Source organism: Melozone crissalis, unplaced genomic scaffold (genome assembly GCF_028551555.1).
Source record: "Melozone crissalis strain CALT ecotype California unplaced genomic scaffold, PUWL_Pcris_2 ptg000013l_1, whole genome shotgun sequence".
NCBI classification, from domain to species: Eukaryota; Metazoa; Chordata; class Aves; order Passeriformes; family Passerellidae; genus Melozone; species Melozone crissalis.
The window spans coordinates 12847336-12872797 of record NW_026535791.1 but is presented as its reverse complement, the minus strand read 5'-3'; the positions used below and the strand labels follow the sequence as shown (position 1 = coordinate 12872797).

At 40.9% G+C, this 25462-nt stretch overlaps 1 protein-coding gene across 3 annotated transcripts; it reads right to left on the bottom strand.

Annotated features, from left to right (window-relative positions):
* Positions 1-197: 197 nt before the first annotated feature.
* On the bottom strand, positions 198-25462 carry RCBTB1 (RCC1 and BTB domain containing protein 1). Of its 3 annotated transcripts, none has more exons than XM_054272341.1 (12): positions 25407-25462; positions 19128-19298; positions 18160-18310; positions 17552-17718; positions 14819-14977; positions 13639-13746; positions 12586-12728; positions 9153-9343; positions 5418-5544; positions 4810-4961; positions 4052-4182; positions 198-1139 (listed from the first exon to the last, which is right to left on the bottom strand). In XM_054272341.1, exons 2-12 carry the CDS (start codon positions 19269-19271, stop codon positions 999-1001), a joined length of 1614 nt encoding a protein of 537 aa, XP_054128316.1. In that variant the 5' UTR covers positions 19272-19298; positions 25407-25462; the 3' UTR covers positions 198-998. The 3 variants fall into 3 exon arrangements, with proteins under 3 accessions (XP_054128316.1, XP_054128318.1, XP_054128317.1); XM_054272343.1 differs by lacking the exon at positions 25407-25462 and adding an exon at positions 25067-25198; XM_054272342.1 differs by lacking the exon at positions 25407-25462 and adding an exon at positions 23055-23147.

Sequence of the window (25462 nt, the reverse complement as noted above, 5' to 3'; positions counted from 1 at the left end):
AGCACAGGTATTTTGTCAGGCACAGTGAAATGAGCAAGATTCATTGTATAGGGTAAGTTGGGTTTTGGCTTTATTTGTTGTTTATTTGGGTTTTCCTTTGTTGTTTTGATGAAGTTTTTTAAATGAAGCAATTTAAGATGCTGTATGTAACACAAAAAGCTTGCAATGTTCTTCAAAATCTAAAATTTGCTAGTGAAGAGGTACAAAAAAGTCATTTTATTACATGTAGTTTAAATTTAGACAATAATTAAAAGCAAAATCCCACCCAGATTTCCCTTCCCCCTCTGAGGGAACCAACATAATCTGAAGTCACTGAAGAGTGGAATTATTTCCATTAAGCATTATAAATACTGCTTGAACAGATTCCACAAAGTACACATTACAACTTATATACCCAAATATAGAGATTTACTTCAAATTAGTTTTCCTAGTAACTCCTTTCTTCGAAGTCACTTGCAGAGTCTTTGAAGATACATCATTTTTGCACACTTGAAGCACTGGATACACTTGGTTAATTACACACAGCAAGTGGCCAATTCATTCACAATCATGCAAATGCAGCAAGAGATAACCGTGCCATTTGCTCCTCTATAATCCCAGGGAGTTAATGATTGAAGTGACATCATTCAGTGGCTCAGGCCAGACTATTTTCCAACCCCAGACAGTAAATTGGAGATAGGAGCAGGCGGTGCTAGAACGGAGATTTCCTAGGCGGGAAAGGCAAGTGCGGAACAGCGGCCGGAATCCTTTGCACACTGCAGCATTCCCTCTCTGCCTGAATCCTGAGCTGCATCCACCATCCAGGTTTGTTAAATGCAAGTGAGTATTTTGCTTGACATTTTTACAACAGTTCGCTCTTGAGCACTGAAAACATTTGTTTTCACTGTGGCCTTTCAGGTTCTGTGGTGGAAGAGACCACGAAACACTTGCCTGGACCCACAGTTACATTGTAGCTGGAAAACAGCTACACAAACACCGTGACTTACGGCCTCATTCTTTCAGTTCTTAAAGGCTCCACATTTACTGGCTTTTGCAATAAATTCCTTTAGCAGGGGACCATCCATTTGCCAAAATGCTGTAGTTTGTGTCACTTCTGTCAAATGATTGACACAAAACTTAAAGCAGAATTCCTCTAAGTCCTAAAGAGGTAGGAAAAAACAAAAAGAAAAAATGTTATCTTTGCTTTCAATCACAGAAAATATCACTGAGGCACAAATGCCTATTTATGTTTTATTTTTGCAGCAAATTGGATAAACACACCCAGTGGCTCTGTGTTTCTCCCCCAACAGTCACTAGGTAAATGCAACAGAAAATAATGATTCTACCCACATATGTCACTATGTAAATGCAGCTACAAGAGGAAGTAACCAAAATTTGTTTCTCACTAAATTGCAGCAGTCACAAAAACCAGCTGTTCTGAGCAATATATATTTTAAATTCTCACACTTTGTTTCATCTGCATTCTCTGACAACTTTGAAACTCCAATGTAAATAGGAGATCTTGGGGTAATGATGTATAACCAAGACTGTGGATAAAGAAAATTCAGCTCTTTTCTTTCACAATATGAACAAATCTATTATTTTTAAGGTTGCTTGACTTCCTTCCTGCTTCTTGAAGGGCTTAGCTAGATCCTTCAAGTTCCAGGCTCAGTGTATCCTGACTGGACAGTTTGTACAGCAAAGATTAGGCAGGAGGTCCTTCTGTGCATTAGAAACAACCTCTGCTACAAGTACTTCACAGGGCTCCTGAATGTGATTCAAATGCAGTAGTGGAGCACAGTGCAGCACAGCAATCCTTGCAGAAAGTGGGCTCTGGATATTTGAGTTTATTTGGAAGTGACTCCCATGTAATAATTAGAAAAGCCTCACAACCATCATTGCACCCTGGTGATGTCAGACAGAGAGAATGCCTTAAAGAGCACCAAAAAAAGGCACAATCCTTGTCAGTGCAAGGTTCCCCACAGAACACTTCCCACTCAGATTATTTCCAGCTACTCCTTTGAGGAGGAAATCTACTCTGTGGTGCAGATCTAAGCTGCTCTAAGGAGGATGCTGCAGCCCTGACAAAAAAGGACAACTGCCCACACTGTTCTAGTTTCTTTATCAGATGTTTGTAGGACTCTCTATATGTGAAAGCACACTCTTCCTTGGCTGCTCAGCAAGCTAGGCACTGCAGGAAGGCAAAACAAACTCTGTAAGCCCCATGATGTAGGAAAGACTGAATAATATTCATGTTTTCTCTTAAGGTCAATACTGAAACTAGAGCAACTGTGTGTGCCAGTGCCAGTTCTTGACATAACAGTAATATAAAAATATATCCTGGCCTAAAACCAGGCATTCTGAAGCTGCAGATCTTGACTTGTGTGGCATCTGTGCAACAAAAAAAGACAAGCTTATTAGAACTGAGCACTGACAGTTGTGGTATTTTTTAACAACAAAATTAACTAGCATTTTAAAGAAAATTACATCATACACATTACAATATTTTGCACTGCTTTATTAAAAACTTCATATTCCAAGTCAATGCAACAGAAGCATACAATAAACAGAATTATTGTAGTATTAGTAACTCTGGAAAAATCTAAAGTTCTGTATAAAAAGAAAGGCTGAGTTTCATTTGCAGATGGATGAGCTCCCAGCAAACTACTTAATATAGACTTAGGTGAATAAAGGCACAAGGTACAGCTAAGGATTATTTTAAAAGCTACAACAAGAAGCTAGCCCTGACCTAATTTTAGCCCCTTCAGTCAGTCACCAAAAGAAACTGCAGGAGTTTCATGTCATGGAGGTATTTTAAATTAGTGAAGCAGCTTCTTTGAAGTGTTGTCTTCCAGCACACACCCCCCTGAAAGAACTACATCAGCCAAGCAATTCCAAGCCCCCTGCCAGCACTGCAGCATGTAAACACAACTTCTGTTAAAGCCCAAGCTCTCGGCATCACCCATTCTCTCCTGGAAGCAGCACTGAAGCCTATGGTTCTAACTTTACTTAGCCAGGGAGCTGCAGCTGTGGCAGAGTTACTGGATTCCTTACAGCCCTTACAAGCAGAATCAATCACACACCTAAGACCCATCCTGCAAACCATCTTTGGAGGATAAAATACGGGAATCTTCCAATTTTTTATGAACTTCTATCAAAGACATCACTATTCACAGTAGATCAGTAGGACAGACAGTAACACAGCCTTTGGTTAAGGTCTGCCAAGCAAGCATCACACCTCAAGGCTCTGAAATAAGTTAGGGCAAGCTGCATGCCAGCTGTTGGAAATCAAGTACAAGAAAAAGCAATAAGTTGATTTACTGAGTACCAAAAAACTGCTTTGTAAGCATAAGCAGCAAGTCCAAAACCAACCAATCGTAAAGTTGCCAACGCAATGCACAGACACTGCTGAACACAAGCAGCCAAAGCAAGCCCAGGAATATTTCCTGATTAGTTCCTAAAGCAGCATGTTAGGGATCAAGGAGTGAAGTCAGACATTCCACAGTGAGGAGGTTTCACTGCCCTCTTCACACACTGTTGCTCTGCCTTCAATGTTTATAAGGCCCCTGAAGCAGCTCCTATCCTGACACTCATCAGCATACTCTGAAAACTGGAAGTGTATTTGTCCCTAACAAAACAAAAAAGCTAAAAAAACCCACCCCACCAACAAAAAAAACCTCAAATGCACTCAATTCCCAACCTACCACCATGTCATCACACACAACACACAGCCTTACAAATAAGTAACTTAAGGCTTAGCCTGCTTTTCATTATGTTACTTTTTGTTTAAACCCTCCCCTTGTTTCAGAGTTAGTGTTTCCATCCTCAGAAATATCTGCGTACTAGTTCGCCTTCCCAGTACTGGTTTATAGGGAAAAATGAAAATAAAACATGAGATAAAAAAACTGTATTTGCCATGAGAGGTAAGTCCAACATTCTCAAATTCTGAAAATGGCAAATGGAATTAAATGAAAGTAAGAGAGCTTATATGAAAATGTAACCAGCTGCTTTTCTCCAGAGTTTAAGTCAGGAAGCAGCCACCCATTTAAGAGATTGAACTTTAGAAGTTTACCTCTGCATCATATCTGACAGCAGCAGAGAGCAATGAAAATGCATTTTCCACAGTAATTCCTCTCTTGATAATGTGCTGACACAGTTTTTTCAGTCTGTTTTCACAGTATGAAGTAGCCAAGTCCAAGAGCCCTGCAATTAAAACATCATGGTATCCATCAGTTGTAAAATTATCTCTGCTCTTGCAACATCTGTTTCTGCTCCTGCAAAGCTCTGTATCTCTATAATGTGCTTTTTCCAAGTAGGTTACTATTCAGAAAATGCAGATTAAAAGCAAAGAAGGGCTTTTTATTACCTCATTCTGCACTCCTGTTAATTTCTGTAAATATGAAGGCTGTCCTACTAACTTGCATATCTAGCAGCAGGCACCACAGCATGAGTAAAAAAACTACAATTATCAACAAATGGGCTTGAATTCAGCTTGCTGTAATTGCTCTGCTGTCCAAGTTTCTTCCCCATTAGATCTACTGAGATTCTTTGATCCTATGCCAAACAGTAACTGACTCAAATTAGTAAAACATGCAAGTATTTTCACCCAGAGAAATAGATCCTCTCCCAACCTTGACCAAACTGCTCATAGTTTACTTCTAAATACACATTTTTGTTGTAGTTAAGTTTGCTCCAACAGCATCTTAAAGATAGCTGAATTAATCACCAGCAAAGCACATCCTAGGCTAGACCAGAAGCCTGTATTTAGTCACTTATTCTGCAAGCCCTCCCCAGTTTTTCTGGCTTTGCCTTCTGGCCCATGAGCAGTACCTATTGCATCTTCAGGCGGGAGGTCAACGCTGTCCGTGTACAAGTACTCGAGGAAGGCACGATACACAGGGTAGGAAAACTGGTCAATTTCTATCACCTCCTTCATATCCTCGTTCCAGTATGACTGGAACATGGTTCTGAAGTGTTCACACCTAGGAGACAGAGGCATCATCTGGAACACTATTACACACACACACAAATGTTACATTACAGTCCCCCCTGAAATACATATTTGGGGCACTCTGCAATACTCACAAATATTTTACCATGCCCCATCAGGGCTAGCAGGCCGCATTTTGATTCCTAACACTGCAGTCTTCATTATGCATTTAAATAAAACTCTTCTTTTGCCCATGCTACAGAAACATCTGTGTATACACTGCAACCAGACCAACTTAACAGAATTTATTATTTCAGGAAAAGCAGGCTCAGTGAAAAATTAATGTGGACCTCCTTTTACCATCACTTCATTTAAAGCTATTATGGATACATGGATACTATCTACTACAAGTTTTGGGGTTCCTCCTTCCCTCTTACTGTTTTTTGCCCCTTTGATGATATCCTAAGTTTGTTCTGTACAAATAAGAGATGTGAAACACAACCACTACCTGATTTTCAGAACAGCTTTGTGGACATGGATGTACTTTCCATCCACACGGAACTTCAGGTCTGAGGTTTCTGGGCTGTCAAACTCTTTCTTCAGAGACTCTGCTACTGTTAAAAAATCTTCATGCTCTACAGAAACAATTTCAAAACAAACAAACAAAATGAGATGTTAAGAGCATCTTAAATGGAACATTCTCATCACTAACTAAAGCTAGCAACATAAGCAAGAGTTATCAAGGAAAACAGATCTGTGTCAGGGATCCACTGGCTTAAGCAGAAAAATGGGAAGTATTAATTAACCCAACAGCATTTCCTGTGGGGAAGGGCTGCTCCACAACAGCTCCAAGCAGCAATGGTCAGCAGCTCCCATTCCATCCCATTGCACAGAGGCAGCACAGCACTAAGGGAAGCACCTGGAGAACTCTGTCTCCATGTGGGCACTACCCACAAGATTCCCAGCCTCCAGGCAGCTCAGTGCTGGTGCTGGCTCAGCTCAGCTCTGCCCCTGACCTGCAGAGTGCTGCTAATGGGAGTCTGCAACACCCCTGAAATCCCTGGGGAAGGGGCCTGCAGCGCTCCAGCCACACTGACACGGTGTGGGCTGGGCCTAAAAAGGAAACAGGTCAGCACATGGTCACCCTTCTGTGCCGGCAGATTGGATACAGCCTGCAGGCTGATGAGGTCCTTGCCAGGGCTCATTAACATGAGCTATCACTGACACCAATTACTCAGTTTATGAGTCAGTTATAACAACACAAAATCCAGCAGCAGTGCTGCTCAAGGTACAACCAAGGACACAGAACCTCAGCAACTCTGGAAGTGGATTAAAGCAGAAATACCACAGCTTTCTCTACTGAGGCCTGTCCACTGGTCTCATGGAGGTCCCACTCTGTGTGTCTCTAGAAATCATACAGGAGTTGCAGCACAAGCTGTCTGAGGCCTTTGGTAAAACAAGGCCTCTGAAATTTCAGAAAACCTAATTTAACCCACCATTTTGATGCCTCTTAGATGTGTGTTTCAAAGCAAGTGGCTTCTAAGAAGTGAAGCATGGAAAAGGAAAACAAATGGATTTCTACTAAATAGAATGCAATCCACAGGACTGTATAGAGCTCAGCCATATATAATCTGCACACAACTCTTCACTGTTAGGGACACTAAATTATTTTGCATTTAAGAAGAAATACTGCTGGAACAAACTACTCAAAACTGGCAAGCCATGCCTGTGCCACACAAGAGCTTGCACTCCTCTGACTTACATGAATCACCCACAGAAACTGCATCTCCTCTGGCCCAACTAAGCCATGCTCCAATCCCTCTCCATTTGCTCATGTGATCTTTTTTTGCTAGGTCATGAGCTTAGCTTAAGCTATGCAGATCAACTTTCACTCCAAATACTTTCAGTCCTGCAAATTTGTATTTCACCACAGCCAATCCTGAGTGGCTGATTCATTTTTTTGGCAGGGACACTGTAACTGTAAGTAGAACAATAACCTTTACACAGAGTTAGCTCTCCCTAAGAAAACAAAACAACACCAAAAAGCCCAAACAAACAAACAAAAAAACCCCCACCCATTAGAAAAAAGAAGTGTTTACTCCTATGTGATTAAAACAGGTGGGAAAGGAAAACACATATGGAAAATGGAGATTTAAAAATGCTGACAGAACTAATTATTTTGATTTAAATATTCAGTAAGATTGCCAGGCTAAGTGGGGAAGAATCCCCAAAGGCTAAGAGGAATTAAAGTGCAGGTAACAGGGGTCAAACACCTGGCTATACTAAGTCTGGGAATACCCCATAAAAACAAGGGACTTGAAAGCAGGGAGAGATGTCATTTAAAGAGTTCTCACTATTAGCAAAAGGCAAGAGACTGGACAACCAGGAGACCCCCACAAGTGTGGAGGCAAGAGAGCAAGACCAGCACATATTGCAGAGGATTAGAGAATGGAGAAAGTGACAAATGGGATAAAAGCAGACTTAGATTTACTCAGGAGCAGACAGCTCAAAGTTAATCTCTCTCTTTAGCATCTCTACTCAGTTCTCCCCTACAGGTGAGATGCTGTTACCTGGACCTCTACAAATAACATGCTAAATGAGAAGTTACCACAGAGAAGCTGGGTTAGGACAAGTCAAAGGCAACAGTAAAGTCTGAGAGACTTAACTGGAGAGAGGTTACTTGGGATGTGATCCATGGCTCCCCAAAAACAATTCCATACAGAGACTAACAAAATTAGGGTCTGTTGTCAATAGATTAGATGTCCTAAGAGATCTTGAGAACTGAGGCAGCAGATGTAAGATGAAACATCCTTATTTTTTTGAACATGAAAACACCTTCATGTTTTCCAGGAAGTGCAAGCTAAGCCCTTTATACCCTATTTGGGGTCAAATAAGAATTAGCAGCATGTGGATCAAAGAAAATAAAGAAAAAAGGTTTCAGCTTATTTGTTGGACACAAAGACAGCACCCCACAGAGTAATCCAAGGCAGTATAAGAAGAGAATTCCAACAGAAAAAGCAATTATATAAAAGGGTCTTGTTTCACAGGGACTATTATTTACAAGTATGCCCATCTTTAAGGAGAGTCTAAATATACTTGAGACAAATCATCTCATGAAATGAAAACTTGGAATTCTGTTACTTTCAAAACAAGAAAACACAGGGGAGAGATTTGCTCCTAGAAGGGCAAATACTAATGAGGGGAAAGCTACAGGCGACCCTTAAAATCCAAAGTTGTTAGATACCAAAAAAAAAACAAGCCTCAGGAGTAATCTTCCAAGTAGGAATAGTTTTAAGAGGAAAAAATCCCTGAAGTTTTGTTAAATGACTCAGGATTCCTTCCTGGACCTGGAGTTCAAACAACACAAACGTAAGAAATACACTGTGAAAAATGCATGTATTTTGTGATTGGCTTTTTGCAAATATTAAAATGAATATTATATGTGTTGTGTTAGAAAGTTATGCTGTACTAATTCTCTTAAGTAGTGTGCTAAATATAGTTTTAGATTATAAAAAATGTTAAAATAGAAACTATGCTATGTAAGATACTTTTTTTAAAGAAAGGACTTGCAGCGAGATAGCAGCCACAGAACACCTAAATCTTTCAGAGAAAAAGAATTTACTGCTCTCTTATCAGAAGAAACTAACTTCTTCCCATCTCACTCAGCCCTGAAGATGCCATTAGGATTAAGAGGAAGAAGCTGACACTGACCAGACAGAATCCTTTGTTTGAACGGAATTTCTGCATCATGTATGAGATGTATGAATGTGCAACAGGCAGTTGCTTTTAAGGGTTAATCCTCTGTTAACATGTGTCCTTTTTCAGGCTTATTTTGCCCAGACAAAGGTACCCGGACGTCCGTAACTCTTTGTTTCTGTTGTCTCGTATTGTCCTAATTCAATTTGTCCAAATTATTATTATTATTCTCATTATATTACTATTTTTATAACCATTTTATTACTATTAAACTTTTAAAAATTTAAAAACAAGTGATCGGCGTTTTTCACACACAATATTCATTGTGCAATGGTAAAACAGGGTTGGCTTTGGATGTACACTGGCAAACAACCTTGTTACCCTTACCCTGGATCCCCAGCTGCTGAAATAGCAGAAGGAAGCCGAAGGAAGAAACAACTCGCCACGGAGTTGCCAAGCTTCCCTCCTGGAAACAGGAGGCTGCCGGGGAAGCAGCGCGCTGCACCAGTCACGAAGGGACACAGGGACAGCGGGAGCGGGAGCTCACCTACGGAGAGCAGGCGCCACATGACGGCGGGCGTGGCGAAGCAGGCGAACACGTCGTCGGTGCAGGCGAAGTGGGTGAGGTGCGGGAAGGTGACGGACTGGCCCCGGCACTGCCCCCACATGTACACCTGGCCGCTCTGCGTCTTGGCCGCCGACGTGTGCGCCGAGTGGCAGGCGGCGATCTCCACCACCCTGCGGGCACAAGGAACACCGTGAGGCGCCCGCAGCGCTTCCCAAAGGCCTCACCAAAACAGCGGCCAAACCAACTACGCAGCAACATCCCCGTACTTGGGTTTTTTGTCCTGCAGAAATGTGATACTGCTTGAACGGGTATTAAAAAATCCCACAATTCAATTTGCAGATTGTAGATTTTATTGTAATCAGATGTTGCTTTAGCTATGTCCTTCTTATCAACTGACTTTCCTCCTATTTTTTCATAACTATGGAAAAGGGGATAAAGAAAAAACAAGTTTTGTTTTTCCCCCTTAAACCAACACACATCAGAAACTTCTTCTCAAGAAGAAATTTCTTCTACCTCCTTTTAACTTGATTTTTGTAGGTCGACAGAGCTGTGACCTACTGCCTGTACTTCAGACTTCTTATTTTGCTGTTCAGTTTACTTTCCTCAGCACTGAAATTCAACATGAAACACAGTGTTTCATTTGAGGGGAATGAATTCTTTAAGAGCTATGGTTGTTTTTAAATAAAGTCTACATAGTCTTTTCACCCACCTCGCACAGCTTTTTAAAGTACTAAAGCTGCTGATGCTCACTTATCTATCCTGTTCTCCTGTTGCTCAGGCAATCCCTAGATTCTTATCTGAAACACTGCAAGAACTGAGAAGGAACACAGTTCCAATTAAAACACCACAAAGACATTGCCAGAGTTTCTGTGGATGTGATAAGTAAAACAGGGAGGGTTCCCAAGTTCAAAATAAAAGCTATGCTTTCCTGTTTTTTCTCTGTGGTAAAAAACACATGAGAGGATTTCATGCTTTTGTGCCAGAAACACATCAACCAGGACAAACAAATATCCTTCCAAGCAATCTAAGAATACACACACAAAAATGTGTATTCCTTTACAGAACAATGCCCATGAAGAATTCGATTTTTAGGCAAAAAAAGTTTTAGCACAATGTTCATATTTAAAGTGCAAAAATTATTTCAAGACAACACTCAAAGAATCTACATCACTTTCAGCATATCAATAATTTCTGGCAGAAAGAAAACTGATTGGTAGTTTTACACTACTGTCAACTTATAAACCTCTATGCAACATCTCTGCAAGACACACCATAGAGTATTTATTTTAGAGACAACTCACTTTTTATCACAGCTATCAAGCTGAACTACTTCCCTCTCCAAACCTTCTTTTCTCAGAACAGATTCTTCTTTTTACAGACTATACAGCACTTCAGCAGTACAGCAGTACTAAAGCACACCTATGGTACACATACTTACAGCATATGTACAGGGTAACGTGTTAACCATGCATTTAACACCAAAATTCAGGAGGATGACCTTCACAGATGTTCCTCTGAGCTAACACAAAATGAAGTCTAAACATTCCTTACATCTGTATGGCCAATATTTTTCAAGATAGCACCAAATGAAACCTCCCAAGAAACTGCTGCCAGCATTAAATATAAATGACAAAAGAATTACATAAACTAAAAGATCAGGAGCAGCAGTAATGTGCTTCATGGGAAATGACAGCTCACCCACTTTTAGCACTGTTTCCAAGGGAGCCAAGTCAAGCAGGATAAGTAAGTTCAAGTGACTTATCTCTCCCTTAGATCCCAAGCAGAAGTTCTATAGTATTACCCCCTCCTTCATCCATTGAAGAAATGCCAGCTTTATTATAACCCCATGCTTGGGTTCACATACAGTTCTAAATGCAACAGTTCTCCTTAGTTTATTCATGAAATAAATCACTGACAAAACAAAGTTCATCTATCTGCAAATGTACACATTTCTCTTTCACTGCTTTTTGAAGAATATTTCATTTTCCTTCACTAGTGTCAGTTCCTTCTCAGACAAACCAGCCCCACAGCAGTGGTTTTTATTGTGATAGTTCCTTTCTTCTTTCTCTGACCCCCATTTTTAAGCTCTTAAACATTCTCAATACTGTGAAGCTTTAAATTTAAAGTATGAGAAAGAACAAAAAAAAAAAAAATTACTTCCCAAATGGGGGAGAAAAACAAAGCAGAAGTGTTTCCTAGTTAAGAGGAGACTGCAAATTAAGAGATCTATAGACCAAGACAAGGTACATTAATGTGCCCAGAGAACACACAATGGCCCAGAGAATGGGACTGAGGCCCACATTTGTAGGTGAGCAGCAAAAGAGCTAGCCCCAAATATGAGGATGGAAGGGTGATGAAAGAGGACTGGCAAGGGTTAATTTCATTATTTTATGAGTCCAGGAAACTAAAAAAGCTACAAACTACTAAACTGGTACAAGTAATAAATATGGGTGCTAACTGTCCTTAGCTCAAGCAACCTTGCAAATTGAGTTCTATTTTCATGGTGGACTATTTTAAACCTTTCAAAATTGTTTTTCTTCACATGTCACTTTTTGCAAAGTGGCGCTTCCTTTCTCCCCACTTTCTTTTTCTTTTTTTTTTAATGTAGGCCTCAATTCACGGCTTGGTTTATTGAAAATTTCATAGCTCCAGTTTTAAGCAATGGAACAATATACAGAATAGCATAACACTGTGGAGGCCTGAATAAATGTATAGTTATGTAGAGAGCCCCTGTAAGATCTGTGTATTGGATAAGTGGGTCCTAGTTACTCCAAACGAGCTACAGCTGCAAAGTCCTTAGTTGGGCAGCAGCTGTGGCTCCTGAGGGTAACTGGAATAAATAGGGGTGGGTCGAGAGCCCAGGAGGAGCCCCTGAGAAGACACACTGAGAACTGTGCAGCAGAGAAGAACAGCTTGGTGCAGTGTGTGGGACCTGAGAAATATGAATACAACAAGAATACAACATCGATATTATAGAAGAAAGGACAGCTGAGAGCTGTGGCAGCCTGAGAGCTGGGACTGTACATGTATTGTCATTGTGTAATTGCTAAAAGAAAAGGGGGAAATGTGGGGGCCTGAATATATGTATTGTTATGCAGAGAGTCCCTGTTAAGATCTATGTGTGTGGGACCTGAGAAATATGACTGCAACAAGAATGCAACATAACACTTATTCCTTCATTATCTTTCTGTATCAGGTAAATGCAAAGTACATTTTGTTCAATAACCGTTACAGACAGCAAAAAACACTCAGTGCTCATTGTAAACAAAAAGTTACCATCCTTTCCCATATTTTTAACATCAGTAACAGAAAAACAACCCACCAAGCCCTACACATGCATGCTTCCACTGCTGGAGACCACATAACACATGCTCAGACTTTATCAACCCAGAAAGAGCTTGAGCAAGATTACCTTTCTTTTTCCATCATGATCTGCACAGGGCTGAGCTGGTTACTTTTATTGCCAGTCCCCAGCTGCCCGTAAGTGTTAGCTCCCCAGGCATAGAGCAAGCCCTCATCTGTTAGTGCTAGAGTGTGCGCATAGCCACAGGCAATCTGTAAGTAAATGTAACAGCGTTACTGCTGAACCAAACACAATGAGACACAAAATATCACACACATCACCTTGGTAAGGATCTCAGGCACTCTGCACCCAGCACCACAGTGCGGTATTTCTCAGTAGTGGCAGCTAACACAAGGCATGTTGGCTGTGGGTACTGCCAAAGTCCCAGCTTCATTAATTGCATTGGCTGCTCCCAAGTAACTTACTGCACACTGGACAAGTCTCCCTAGGTGCTACCTGGTTTCTTTGCACGTGAGGAACACAGAACTTCTTCATCACATCTTGCAATGCTCTGAAAGTATTTCAGAGCTGGATTATTCTGAATACATTATGAGTACTCTGTACTGAGGAGAGCTGCAGTTCAACAGCCAACAACCCTTCAACCCAACTTACCACATTCAATTCTACAGAACCTTCCCAAAAACCCAGGAAATCCCAAATTTTAGTTTAATTTCTAGCTAGAAAAAAAAAAACCACAACCCAAATCCAAACAAACCAAACTAAATCCAATCGCCAAACAATCAAACCCACCCCCATGTCTCATCTTTCCTCTCCCCTTGCTTCTAAAGGACTAATTAGAATACTTAGAACAAATTTGAACACCTGATTACCTTGTCTTTAACTAAAACATTTCATTTAGCTTTGTAACAAGTATGCAATTTGTATCAACTGCACAACTCACCAGTAGTTACAGTAGCTAACTTTAAACCTTTCCAAGCATTTACCAAAGCAAGTAGTTCACAGCTTACTTGCATGTCGTAAAAGCAAAATATAATTCAGTGTAGCTAAAAAACATTCAGCATTGGAAGTAGTGAGATCTAGCAGCAGGTGTAATACTCCAAGGAGAGGTTTCCAGCAGAAGCCAGCAGCAGGAATGCACGTTCCCTTCCACGCTGGGCATACCTGGAGCACGCAGACGCTGTGCAGCGCTGCCACCCTGCACGGGGTCAGCTGGTTCCCGTTGTTCCCCAGCCCGAGCTGCCCATTGCCATTGTAGCCCCAGCCATAAACCTGAGTGCACAAGGAAAACAAAATTAAGTCACTCTTCACCAGGAGTACACTGCACTTCAGACTTGGTATCAAGCACAAGCCAAGAAAACTATATAGTACTAAAAAATCATGTGCTATTTAACGAGCAATACAGAGAAGGCTGAAAGACATTACGTAAACTGCAATGACTTACTGCACTCAGCTTCTCCACCCTGCATTAACCTTTTAAAGAAGCTAAAAAACACGTCTTTGAAGTACTAGGAATTTGGCAATAAACTTGCACTACACCAAAATTTCTTCCATAGCATCAACACTTTGACTTTTACGTCATCCTTTCCCTTATTTCTTTTCCTTTTTTTTTTTTTTTTTAGTTATTCTGATGAAATGATCACTTTATATGGAAGTCCCCAGTTTATCTCTAATTTTTCCTTTAGTTTTGTTACAGTGGACACACCATGACATACATAAGGACAATGAAAACCCATCTCAGCCTCAGGGACTTTGCAGTCCTTCCATTCACAAGGAGATACTACCCTCTGTTTGGTGAAATGAAGTAAAATAGAGGTCACAGTTCATACCTAAAAGCAAGACAGCACCACAAACTTATGTCAAATGCAACAGTTTCACAATGGGAGGGCAATGTTCAAAAGAATGCTTTGGGTTTGTGCCGGTAATTAAGCAATGTGTTTAAAAAACAGGATCAGCCAATGTATCCTTGCAGAAAAATTAACTGTTTGATTGAGCACGCTTTAAAGAAATAAACTGAGATTAATTTAATGAATTAAAAGAATTTAACACAATTTATGTTATGTAATCTCTTGCAACATGAAGACAGACATAATACAACTGTTCAAATTCTTGCAGTTGCAGACTCAGTAAGAATTGTGTTCCCACACAGTCTTTGCCATAAGAAGAGATACTGAAAGACTGCATCTCCAGTCACTTGCAGTGTTTTCCTGCAGTTGGCTCACAGAAGTTGCCAGGATAACTCTGTCAATACCTGAGCACTCCCTGTCAGCATTTCTCCATATTCAGACACCAGCTTGGTGGGCACAGGTGACAGAGAATGAGGGAAGGCAGCAGCAGCACTTACCTCACCATTGTTTACTACAGCCATGGAGGAGGTCTGGCCACAAGCAATGCCAACCACAATTTTGCCCTGCAAGCAGTTGGAAACTCTGCGAGGAGTTGGCTGGTTGGCTGTAGATCCAGATCCAACTTGACCACAGTTATTGTAGCCCCAAGCGTACAGCTGTCCATAAAAACAAACAAACAAAGCCACACAGTTTAAAGCTTATTAATAGTAATGATAGCAATAGATAATCTTCCCACAGGCAGCACTAGATTGGGTAAACTATTCTACTTAACAAGCTAAAATGCTTAAAGTTCATTTTCATGAATGAAAATTATAAACAGCATTAGGACTCATTTAGCAAATAGGAATACAGCACCTTTTCCAGCTTATTGCAAAAGAATGATAGCAGCTGACTAAAACAGAAAACAAAAGGAACATCCTTCTGTATTCAATACAAGTCAGACTGTGAGCCAAAGAGCATAGCGATTGTCTTTACAATTTCATTATGTTGAAAAAGGAATGCAAGCCAGATCATCATTTGTTTCCCAGACACACTAACTCCCTAGTTTAGAGCTATGTAGTTTTCTTCAAAGAACTCTAAGCCAGGTTTATTGCTGGACACTCATCATTCCTCTTGTGCATCTTTCAAGAGCTGTGAAAGAGCAGGGTTTTGTCAGTTCATGATTCACAGCAGCATTAACAAAAAAAATCCACAATTTCTGTCAGTTTAAAGTTTCTTGTGGCAAACTAGTACTAATACAAGCAATATTATGAGTTCCTGTTATCTGAAAGTCAGGAAGACAGGGAAGTAGTTTGGTATAAAAAAATATAACTCTGTGGTTTTGGTGCCTCCAATTTTATTACATGTATACATGCCCACAGCTTGGAGTAAAATTGTTTCTGAGGGTTCATTCTCTGGTGCCTCATCCAGTTCAAAAGTCTGGCCTCTTGGAAACACCTTCCACAGACATGCTTGGCAGTACAAGCACACTAACAGGTACCCTTGTGAGGAGCCTACACATCATTTGGTGGCAGAAGCTGTCTGTTTACTGCAACTCCAAACCAAGAGTCATTAAAAACTAACACCTCCATCAGCACCAAAAAAAAAAACTCCAACCAAAGACAAGGACAAAAGAGCCCCCACCAACACAACTCATTTCAATGAATAACATGAACAAAAGAAAGAATCAGTCCTTTGCTTTTTGTTACTCCTAACTGCTGCATCTTTGATTCCTACTGAATATTTGAAGATGCCTTATGAAATACTTTAATTTTAATAACAGCAAATATTTAGATAGAGAATCTCAGAAGGTAGATCAAAATGCCAAAGGACATGCCAGAGAAGCATGAATGTTTGCATTCCTTTAACTCTATCATTAAAATACTTCTTTTTTTAAATTTGCACTGCATTAAAATTGCACTGAACCATACCAACCAATTATGTCAGGTATTTCCACAAATACTTCCAACTTCAACGTCCCCCTGAGGCTTCAGGTTTATTAGGACACAAGGGGGCTGGCAGCCAAATCTTTCTATAAAGCTGCTTAACACATTTTGCTGCTTTCAGTGCACTCAGCTCTGGTAAAAGCTCAGAGCACAAACCAAGTTACTGCAAGGCACACCAGGGATGGATTTAAAGTACATTAATGAGCCACACTGGCAAGCCAGCTGCAAACACCAGCTCCATGGTCGACACAAAGAAATTTCCCTGCTTCAACTGGGACTTCAAGCATGTCACATTTATGACAAGAAACAGCATGGCCTGCACAGGCAGCTGCCACACAGCAGCTGGCACCTCAGTGTAAGCAATGTGTGAATGTCCTCTCCTCCCTGCATGCTCACCAAGTCTTACACTTAACCCAGTCAAACATGACAGCACAAAATCTTTCCTAAGTGTAGGCTCTTCTTTCAGATAAAACACAGAGCACTTAATCTCTCTTTACCCTTAAAATACTTGGTATTCCTGTTGCACTATTATTCCATACTGGGCCACAACACAGACATGCTCAGATTACCTGGATGAGAAGAGCTGTAGTTTCCCTTTTCACTGTCAAAAGGGTTTAAAATTAGAGTTTTTCTTTTGTTAGTGCACAGCTGAAACCAGATTTTCCACTGTGCATACATTGGTCAAATCTGCATAACTGGAAACTAATTGGATGTGTTTCCCACAACACATAGCCTGAAGCCTGAAACAAACAGCATGAAGCAAACTTGGATATAAACCAAGTGCCCTTTCATTAGCTACACAACAAAGTATTCAGAGGTGTGCAGAGCAACATTCCTCTGCAGTACCAGTGCGGAAATGCAAGACATTTCTACAAGAAAAAGACTAAATTCTAACCCAGTAAATACAAATTCAACACACCCCCTAACTAAGAGAACTGCAAGCAAATAAATAACATTTTGCACCTCACAAACCATTATTTCACCTCTAAGTGGCACATCTTTCTAGTCTCATCCCTGTGAGAGACACAAAAGTTTACAAAGTTGTATTTCCCTTGTTCTGGGAACAAGGTTCTGGGGTTCCTTTTTTCTTTTTTTTTTTCTGGCAGAGGGGGTTAGTAATTTGGTTTTGGGGTTTTTTTGTTGTTTTCAACTCTGCTGTGAAGAAAAGGACACCCTATTTTGAGACAGCAAGAGAAAAGGTTATATTTGTAATTACACTGTAGAAACAGAAGTTCAAACTGCAAGGTCACCTCCACTATTCACTTCAAGAAGGAGATTAAGAGATTTGAACAGGTTTCAACTTACATCTCCATCCAATGAGAGCGCCATGGAATGATGAGAGCCACAAGCTACTTCCACCACTTTCTTTATTAAGAGATTTGTGCAAACTTGAACAGGAGTAATGCCCTGATTGGTTGTGCCATTTCCAAGTTGGCTGTAACCATTATGTCCCCAAGCATACACTTCACCGTCTGCAAAAATATTTGTGATGAAAACCACTAAAAATTCCAGGGAGGTTAAGACAGAATTTTAAGAAATTATCAAATACCAACAGGAAATTGAAATTAACGAGCTATTAGAAGAAGCATCTGTATGCTAGAAAATTATATACTTTGTTTTATATTCATACATCACAGCATATCCTCTAGATTGTGGAAATACATGGAAGTGCACAGGTAAGACAAAGTACATCATAAGTGACAGTGTAAAATGCTACAACCTCAGCATAGTAGAAATGGAAACTTTAGCAATTACAAAATCCATTTACTTCCACTTAAGACCAACAAGAACCTCTTAGTGTACATTGGCCAGTTAACAAGTTAATGCAATTACACTATAATCCATTCCTGCTAAATGCAAGTTTAGCTTAAAATCTGTAACTTATGTTTCTATACTAAATGTTAATTTTCTACCTTCAGTACAAAGAACAACATGGGGTCCACTTCCATAACTGAGACTGGAGATCTTCTTTCCACATAAGGCTTCCAATTTCTTTGGTACTATGGTGCTCTGATTATCTCCAGTTCCCAAACAATTACTGCAGTTCAGTCCAAAAACAAATACCTGAAAAACAAAAGAACACTCACTTCAAATGTTTTATACTCAGGTATGCACAGATGTGTAATGCTCAGGTCTTCATTAACTAGGGCTAGGTGTTTCACCTTGGACCTCCAGTGGCCAGGGACATCCTGCATGGAAATTAACAACCTCAAGAGGCTGCACAAGGTCACTCTGGATGTTAACTGAATTATTCAGATTCATACAGTCCTGGAATTTAGGCTTTTTATTTTCAGGAACTGCACCCTAAGAAGTCTGAAATTGTGAAAACTGGAAGCCACCACCTTCTTTTAAAAGCAGTTTGTAAACAGCAAATCAAGCATAAGCATATAAAGAGCTATACTGCAGGAGGCTCATCCTACAGGCACTATTGACAGGACTTTGGGGAAAAAAATCCTTTTCTACACAGTCTTACCAGAAACCTTCCCATTAATACATCCCAGAACACCTGTCATTTTCTCTCAGCAGCACTACGCTATGCAAACTCATTATGAGTTTCTGAATCATTAAAATCTAGAGATAATCTTTCATGGTATTTTTTACTTAGCAAGTCATAACCTCATTTTCTATCTTCATACCTGTCTGCACTTAACTTCAAGCTACCACACCTTCTTTTAAAATCTGCCTGTCTTCCAAAGAGCATATAATCCATCCTGGCCTTTGCCATGTGAAAGTTTTCTAAACTGTCCATTTATATTGTCCCCACACAAAACTTTAAAAAAAAAATCAAATGTTATATCACCACATTTTAGATTTCACACAATGCTTTTGAGAAGCTATTCATCTACAAGCATTCTGACAGCAGGTACTTGTGGCAGCTCACCTCGTCATTGTGCGTGATGTAAATGGCTTCGTTGGCCGACGTGCCGAACACACACGCCTTGCGAATGGAAGCGATTTCTTGGGGGGACAGCAAGGTGAATATTGGCCACTTGCCTACGTCCACCATGATGCTGCTGTGTGTCATGGCACCTCTACAAGCAAGAGGACATTGCTGGAATAAAAAAAAAACACAAACAAAAAGCTTATTAAGAAGTGCATTTTGCGCTTTCATTAACAGAGAGTAAAGGAAATTCCTTTACGTGGAGAAAAGACAGGTAGCTCTGAAAGTAAATATCCTATTCTGTATGAAATATGGAAATGTATTTCCATGTGTTTAGGTGAGCAGAAGACTAGTCACTGGAAAAATAAATTGTTTTCTTAACAGGGTATTTAACTAAACATCTGCTCTTTAACAAGCAGACTTATTAAAAATTTGTGATCTAGCAAATATCCACTGGTGGCAGAGTGGAATTACAAGGGAATTTTCAAAGGGGATTTCAGCAGCAATTCCAACTTATAAAATTTTCACTTGTGAATTTTTTTTGTAATCTTACAAGTTACAAATGCCATGTAAGCAAGCAGTTGATATATATGTGAAACATACAAATAAAAATAAGGCTGGAGCTGTTATGAACATGACCCAAATCTGCCATCTCTTGTGTAATCAAAAGCTGTTATGGTCAAAAAATATTTGTGAGAGCAGGAAAGCATGAGCTTGTGCAATTAGGCAGCAAAACACATCAGAGAACAGCAATTAAGTAAAATTGCCATAATCTGTTACTTAGAAACCAGGTGGATCACATTAACAGCTGGAAACATGACAGGGTATAGAGATGTTTGCCAATGAAAACAAACATATAGAACCCATTCTTCCCCAGTGCTCCCTCCTCCCAGTTTCCCCAGGATGAGTGCAGCAGCTCAGGAGCAAAGCTGACAGCACAAACACCCAGAGCTCATCGAGGCACTCAACCCTGCACATCACATTGCTCACACCCTGGAGGGACTCTGCTGCTTACAATCCATGATCCATGCCCAGGGCCATCAGCAAGTTCTGTGAAATGTGGAGAGCATTAGGTGAAGAACTCCACAGAATGTCAGTGACAAGACAAATCACCATAAAACAGTAAAAACCAAGAAGGCAGGGAATCGTTCCATGGGTAAGAATTGCAGTCTCTACCCAGATGCCATCCTCTCATCAACACTTAGTTCTTTCTTCTTCATCTTTTGCTTCAGTGCAACCAAATCACCCTCTTCTTTGCTGTGCTGCTTTCAAATCAGGCTGCCTCTTGATGGTGCCTGGGTACCAGGTATGGGTAACAGTGAGAACACAGACATCCTCTCCACTCTTCTGATGCTTGGTTCTCAAACTGTGCTGACAACCAAGACTGGGCTTCAGAAAGCCATTTCACAACAGCAGTCAACTGTTATTCAGTGCAGACGTTTCTTGGAAGAAGGGAATTTTAAAAAGGCAGCAATAACAACAATTAAAAAATTAATTTTGAGTAACACAGATGTCACTGTGGAATTAGGTCCATTAAAAAATACCCTAACACAAAACCCAAGCAGGGTTGCTTCCTTATTAGATTTCATAACTTTGATCCAATAAACCCCGCTCTGCTCTACAGGCACCTCCCTTACTAAGAGCCCAACTTAACTCTCCATTTCACATTTGAAGCAGGTCTTGAAAACACCTGAAATCTCCAGATGGCAAATGCATAATAGATTTATTTGTAGAATAGGTTTTTCGGGTTTTTTTTGTTTTTTTAGAAGTCTACCAGATTGCAAGGTATAGCACATTCTACACAGCTAAACAGGTTTGGATGCATTTAAGCCTTCTTAATTTCTAGTCCAGTTACAAGCCCAGGCTAGTTAGCTGCCAAGATTTGTCACCTCACCTTGGCAAGTCTCTTAACATATGACACTATCAATCAATTAAATCAAGGCAGGAATTGCTTGTTCTTTTGAGCAGAGCAAGGAAGTGTCCCTTCTGACTTCACCTATTTAACTTGCCTCATTCAATACACAACTGCCAAAGCACAAACGTGTCAACCTGGATTTTTAGAAAACTATTTTCTTCACTGAAGTAATTTTCAACATAACCTGTGAAGACAGGAAGAGAAGGTGTTACTTTGCCAGAGAATATCCTAGCCAAGTGACAAGTTTGACAGCACCCAGAGAACCTATTCTACCCTACAAGTAGTAAGTGCAATGTGTGTTGCCTTTTCTCTCCCTTCCTGATCTGTGCACTAGGCCTCCAACCCATTTGGCTTCTTTCTCTTTGGCTCTGTATGACTCAGCTAATCACTGCTCTCTGACAAAACCTTTCCAAGCACTTCCAAAACTAATGCAAGTTATGCTGCACTTCCCACACCTCAACCTGACATCTCATCAAACCAATACTGAGAGATAAAAGCTTTCAAGCACATGAGACTTCCCAAATTGGAGATACAAGCAATTAACTCCATCCACAGGTGAAGATCCTTACAATTGTCAGCAGGTGTTAACATTGCTTTTCCCAAAACCACGCTGTGTATTTTCAGCCATTTCAGCTGTTACTACAATTCTACACTTATTTCAGAGGTTTTCCTCAAAAGGTTCCTAAGGACAATTCATCTGCCACTGGCAAGTTTGTTTCTTTAATAAATCTCAATCCTGAACTCTATCCAGGATTTAGGAACCAATGAAGGTTCACAAAAATCCTTAAACCAAACAAACAACAAAAAACATTCTCTTGCCTTTTATGTAATATGTGCTGTTTCTCCTCAAGGACACACTTTTCCCTGCTCTTGAAATATTAACTACTGTCCTTAGATTCTGCTGTTTGCTGGAGTATCTATCATCACTGGCTTTCACCATTTCTATGGCAGCAACAGAAGCTGTTTTCCTTTATCCTTTTGTCTGAGAGAGAGAAATTACACACAAACCTGAAAGTTCTGGGCTTTATACACTCACTACTGTTTCTTAACTGTAATTGTGCATAGAAAGCTGATTTAACTATTTATTCTTCATTTTCCACAGAAAACAAATACTCCACCTAGGCAGAAGCACCACCCTTTTCTCTCTAAAAACAGATTCCTTAACAACCCCAGCCAATTTCCTAGTTGTCCAATAAAATAATAAAAGTTCTGGCAGTCACAGGAAGGAAAAAAACAAAACTACAAGTGAGGAAAAAAAGTATTTGAGAAATCTACTTTTAAATGTAGGACTGTAAATGGAGGTATCAGTAAAGTTACTCAGTACTATCAAAACTGAAACCAAATGGATTCTAGGGTCCTTTAGGACATACTGCACACTTCCCAAAGGAGCAGATGCTCTGTGATACCGTGACTGGCCCCTCACACCAACCATGCTCACCCTTCATCCCTGTGCAGCATTTGCCTGAATCTGGTGGGGACAGTGGGAAGTCTCTTCTGGGCAAATCCCTGCCATGGAAGGCTGATGATCCAGGAGACTCCAGATATGGCACCACAAGCAGGAGCACAAAGAAACCCAGCGTCCTCACCTCACCCTTCCTGCAGAGTGTCAGTCCCACACCTAAGGTTATTTACTTTTTTTGGCAGGACCCTGCTACATCACACACCGTGCAAGGGCTGCCCCTCAGCTGAGGAGTTTGTTAAGTGTAAATGTAGCAGATGGAGCCCCAAGCAGCCAAGGTGTTTTAATCCGCATGCTAATAGCTCTCTCAATATATTAGCTTCAGGCTATTGCTCTGATTCCGTGTGCAACAAGGCAGCAGCAGCAGCTCTGAGGAGTATCCCTCATATATCAACGCCCAGATCTTAAGTTTACTGCAATTAAAAACCTTATAAAACCCCTGAGCTTAAAGTGGTTGCCCAAACTGCTTTTAGAAACACTGCGTGCCACCTCTCAGCTGTTAATTTCTGCTGCATGATGCAGAGATAGACAATTATACAACACAAAGCTTTACTTTGCTGCAAAATGAACCAGCAGAGGGAGTTTATATCAACAACACCTCTTCTCACGGCTCTGACATCTCCAAAATGATCCAGCAACCTCAGTATCCAAACAGAAAGAGAGATCACTCCTTCAATTTCACTCAGGCTAAAAATAAGCAAAAAAGGGCGACTTGTAAAAGAAAGGAAACTGAACTGGCCACATATTGTGATGAAAAAGAAACTGACCTCAGGGTAAGCATCAACATTAAGGGAAAAACATCTACATCTGCTCACAATTTTAAAAAGCCACACACTTTTGGAGTCAGGCACCTCAAAAATTCTGTGTTAATCTGCTGCCTACACATTCATCTCCTCAGTAATTTGCTTACGAAATAAAAAGCCTGCAAGCCGATTCACAGTGGCACATGCAAGGCAAACATGGATCCTGCCTTAAAAATAAAAAAGGCAGCGTTTACAAAATGCTGTGTTAAAATGATTTTAGATACTGTTCGACAGAGTTTATAGTTCAGCTAAATAAATCCACGCTGGATACAACAATAGCCTAACACAACATCCTACCAGGAAAACAGTACCAATTGTCCTTGGGACAAAAAAAGCTACAGTTAACTCCTCAAAGATTACCCCTTTATTTGCAAAGGCTGCTGGAACACAATCGCACCTTTGTTTCACTCCCTCCTTAGGCTCCAATGCTGCAGCTTATACCAGCTAGGCAGACCTACTCCTGCACAGAAACACTGCAGGCTCAGGCCTTCATTTCTCCTAATTGTCTTTGGGAATTATGAACAGCAGTGAGAACACAAAAGCTGGGATATCTGACTTTAGAACAACGCAGAGAGACTGGCACACTAAATCCCTTTTTAATTTGAAGTACACCTTAACCAAGGAAGAATCAAATCCTTCACGCCATGCCGATCTTCCCCCAGCGTACATTTGCTTTTTTTGATTTCATATCTTGGCACTGAGAAGGAACAGAGAAACCATACACTATCATTATATTAACAATACTATTGATGTTAAGTAGATGTATGAACCAAGGGATGCTACTCAGGCATTCTCCCTGCCAATGAAGAGACCTGCACACCCTGAAAAAGCGTGCCTTAACTTACTTTCCTTGGACCTTACAGGAAGCAAAATTTCTATGGCAAAACTCCTGTGTTCCAAACCTCTACACAATTATTTATTCAGATGCCCTTAAGGAGCCACATGGGGAGGAAAGAACTACTGATCCAAGGGCTGACAACCAGACCTCCTGTTTGGTTTGAGCAACCAGCTGAGAGAGATAAGCAAGCAAAAAGCACCATCATACACGTGAATACTGCTGAACATGACTGGTTTAGCCACAGGAAACCACCCTTATGAGGATGACAGCCATCCACCCACCATAACAAACCTCCAATTACAAAACTGTAATTACAACCACACTTTGCCTTAGTTTCTATTTTTTTCCCTACGCTAAACCATTAGTGCAACTTATCAAATCCATTCACTGAGGACATTTTCTAAAGCAATGCCTGTCTGCCAATCTGACATATGGAGAGATAAGCATTCAAGGGGAAACATTCATATTAAGGCACTAAAGAATGAATGCATCTTTCCAAACAGCTTCTAAAGTTTCTCCTAAAATACTCTGTGCTTCAAGTACATTTCCATTTATGATGCCTTGTACCCTTTTCTCTTGATCCCACCCCTTGTCGGAACGATTTAAGCCCATTTTACCTTCCGACAGTAGAGGACGGCACAAACGGGTCACTTGAACTTCCTAAATCAGAACCCTGCAAGTTCCTTATAAAATTGGTAAATATTCCTTTAGCTTTCATTTACAAGAGTTTCCTAAACTGAAACTCTGCAAGTTCCTTTAAAAATAAAATAAAACAAAGCAAATCCCCCTTCAGTATAGAAGAAGCGCATTAAAAACCCAAACAAACGCTGTAACTATTCATAGAAAGCTGGGCGAGGACAAACAAAAAGCGTTGAGTTTTTCCTGCCCCTGGGTTGTTTGTTTTTTTCCCGACCAGCCGGGTACCTCAGTCAGGCTCCAGGAAGCCGGCGACAAAAGGGAAGGATAAACCGCAACACCACGAACCAGGAAAATAAAAGAGAAAAAAATCAGTAAGACCACAGAGTGTTAAGGACGTGCAGGAGGAGCCTTCCAGAGGGCTGTGGGGGAAACTGGCTGGCGACGAGGCAGACGCGGGTGAGGGTCCCCACCCCAGCCCAGCCCAGCTGCGGCGACGAGGACCCTCTCCCTCCCTCCCTCCCTCCCTCTCCCGCTCCGCACGGGCACCGCCACCCTCGCAGCCCCGGTGCCCGCCCGCTGCCCGCGGGCGCTAGCGGGACGGCGCTGGGCGGGCGCCGCTCCTCACCCGGTGCCCGCGGCGGCTCCCGGCGGGCTCCCGGCGGGCCCCCCGCGCCCGCTCCG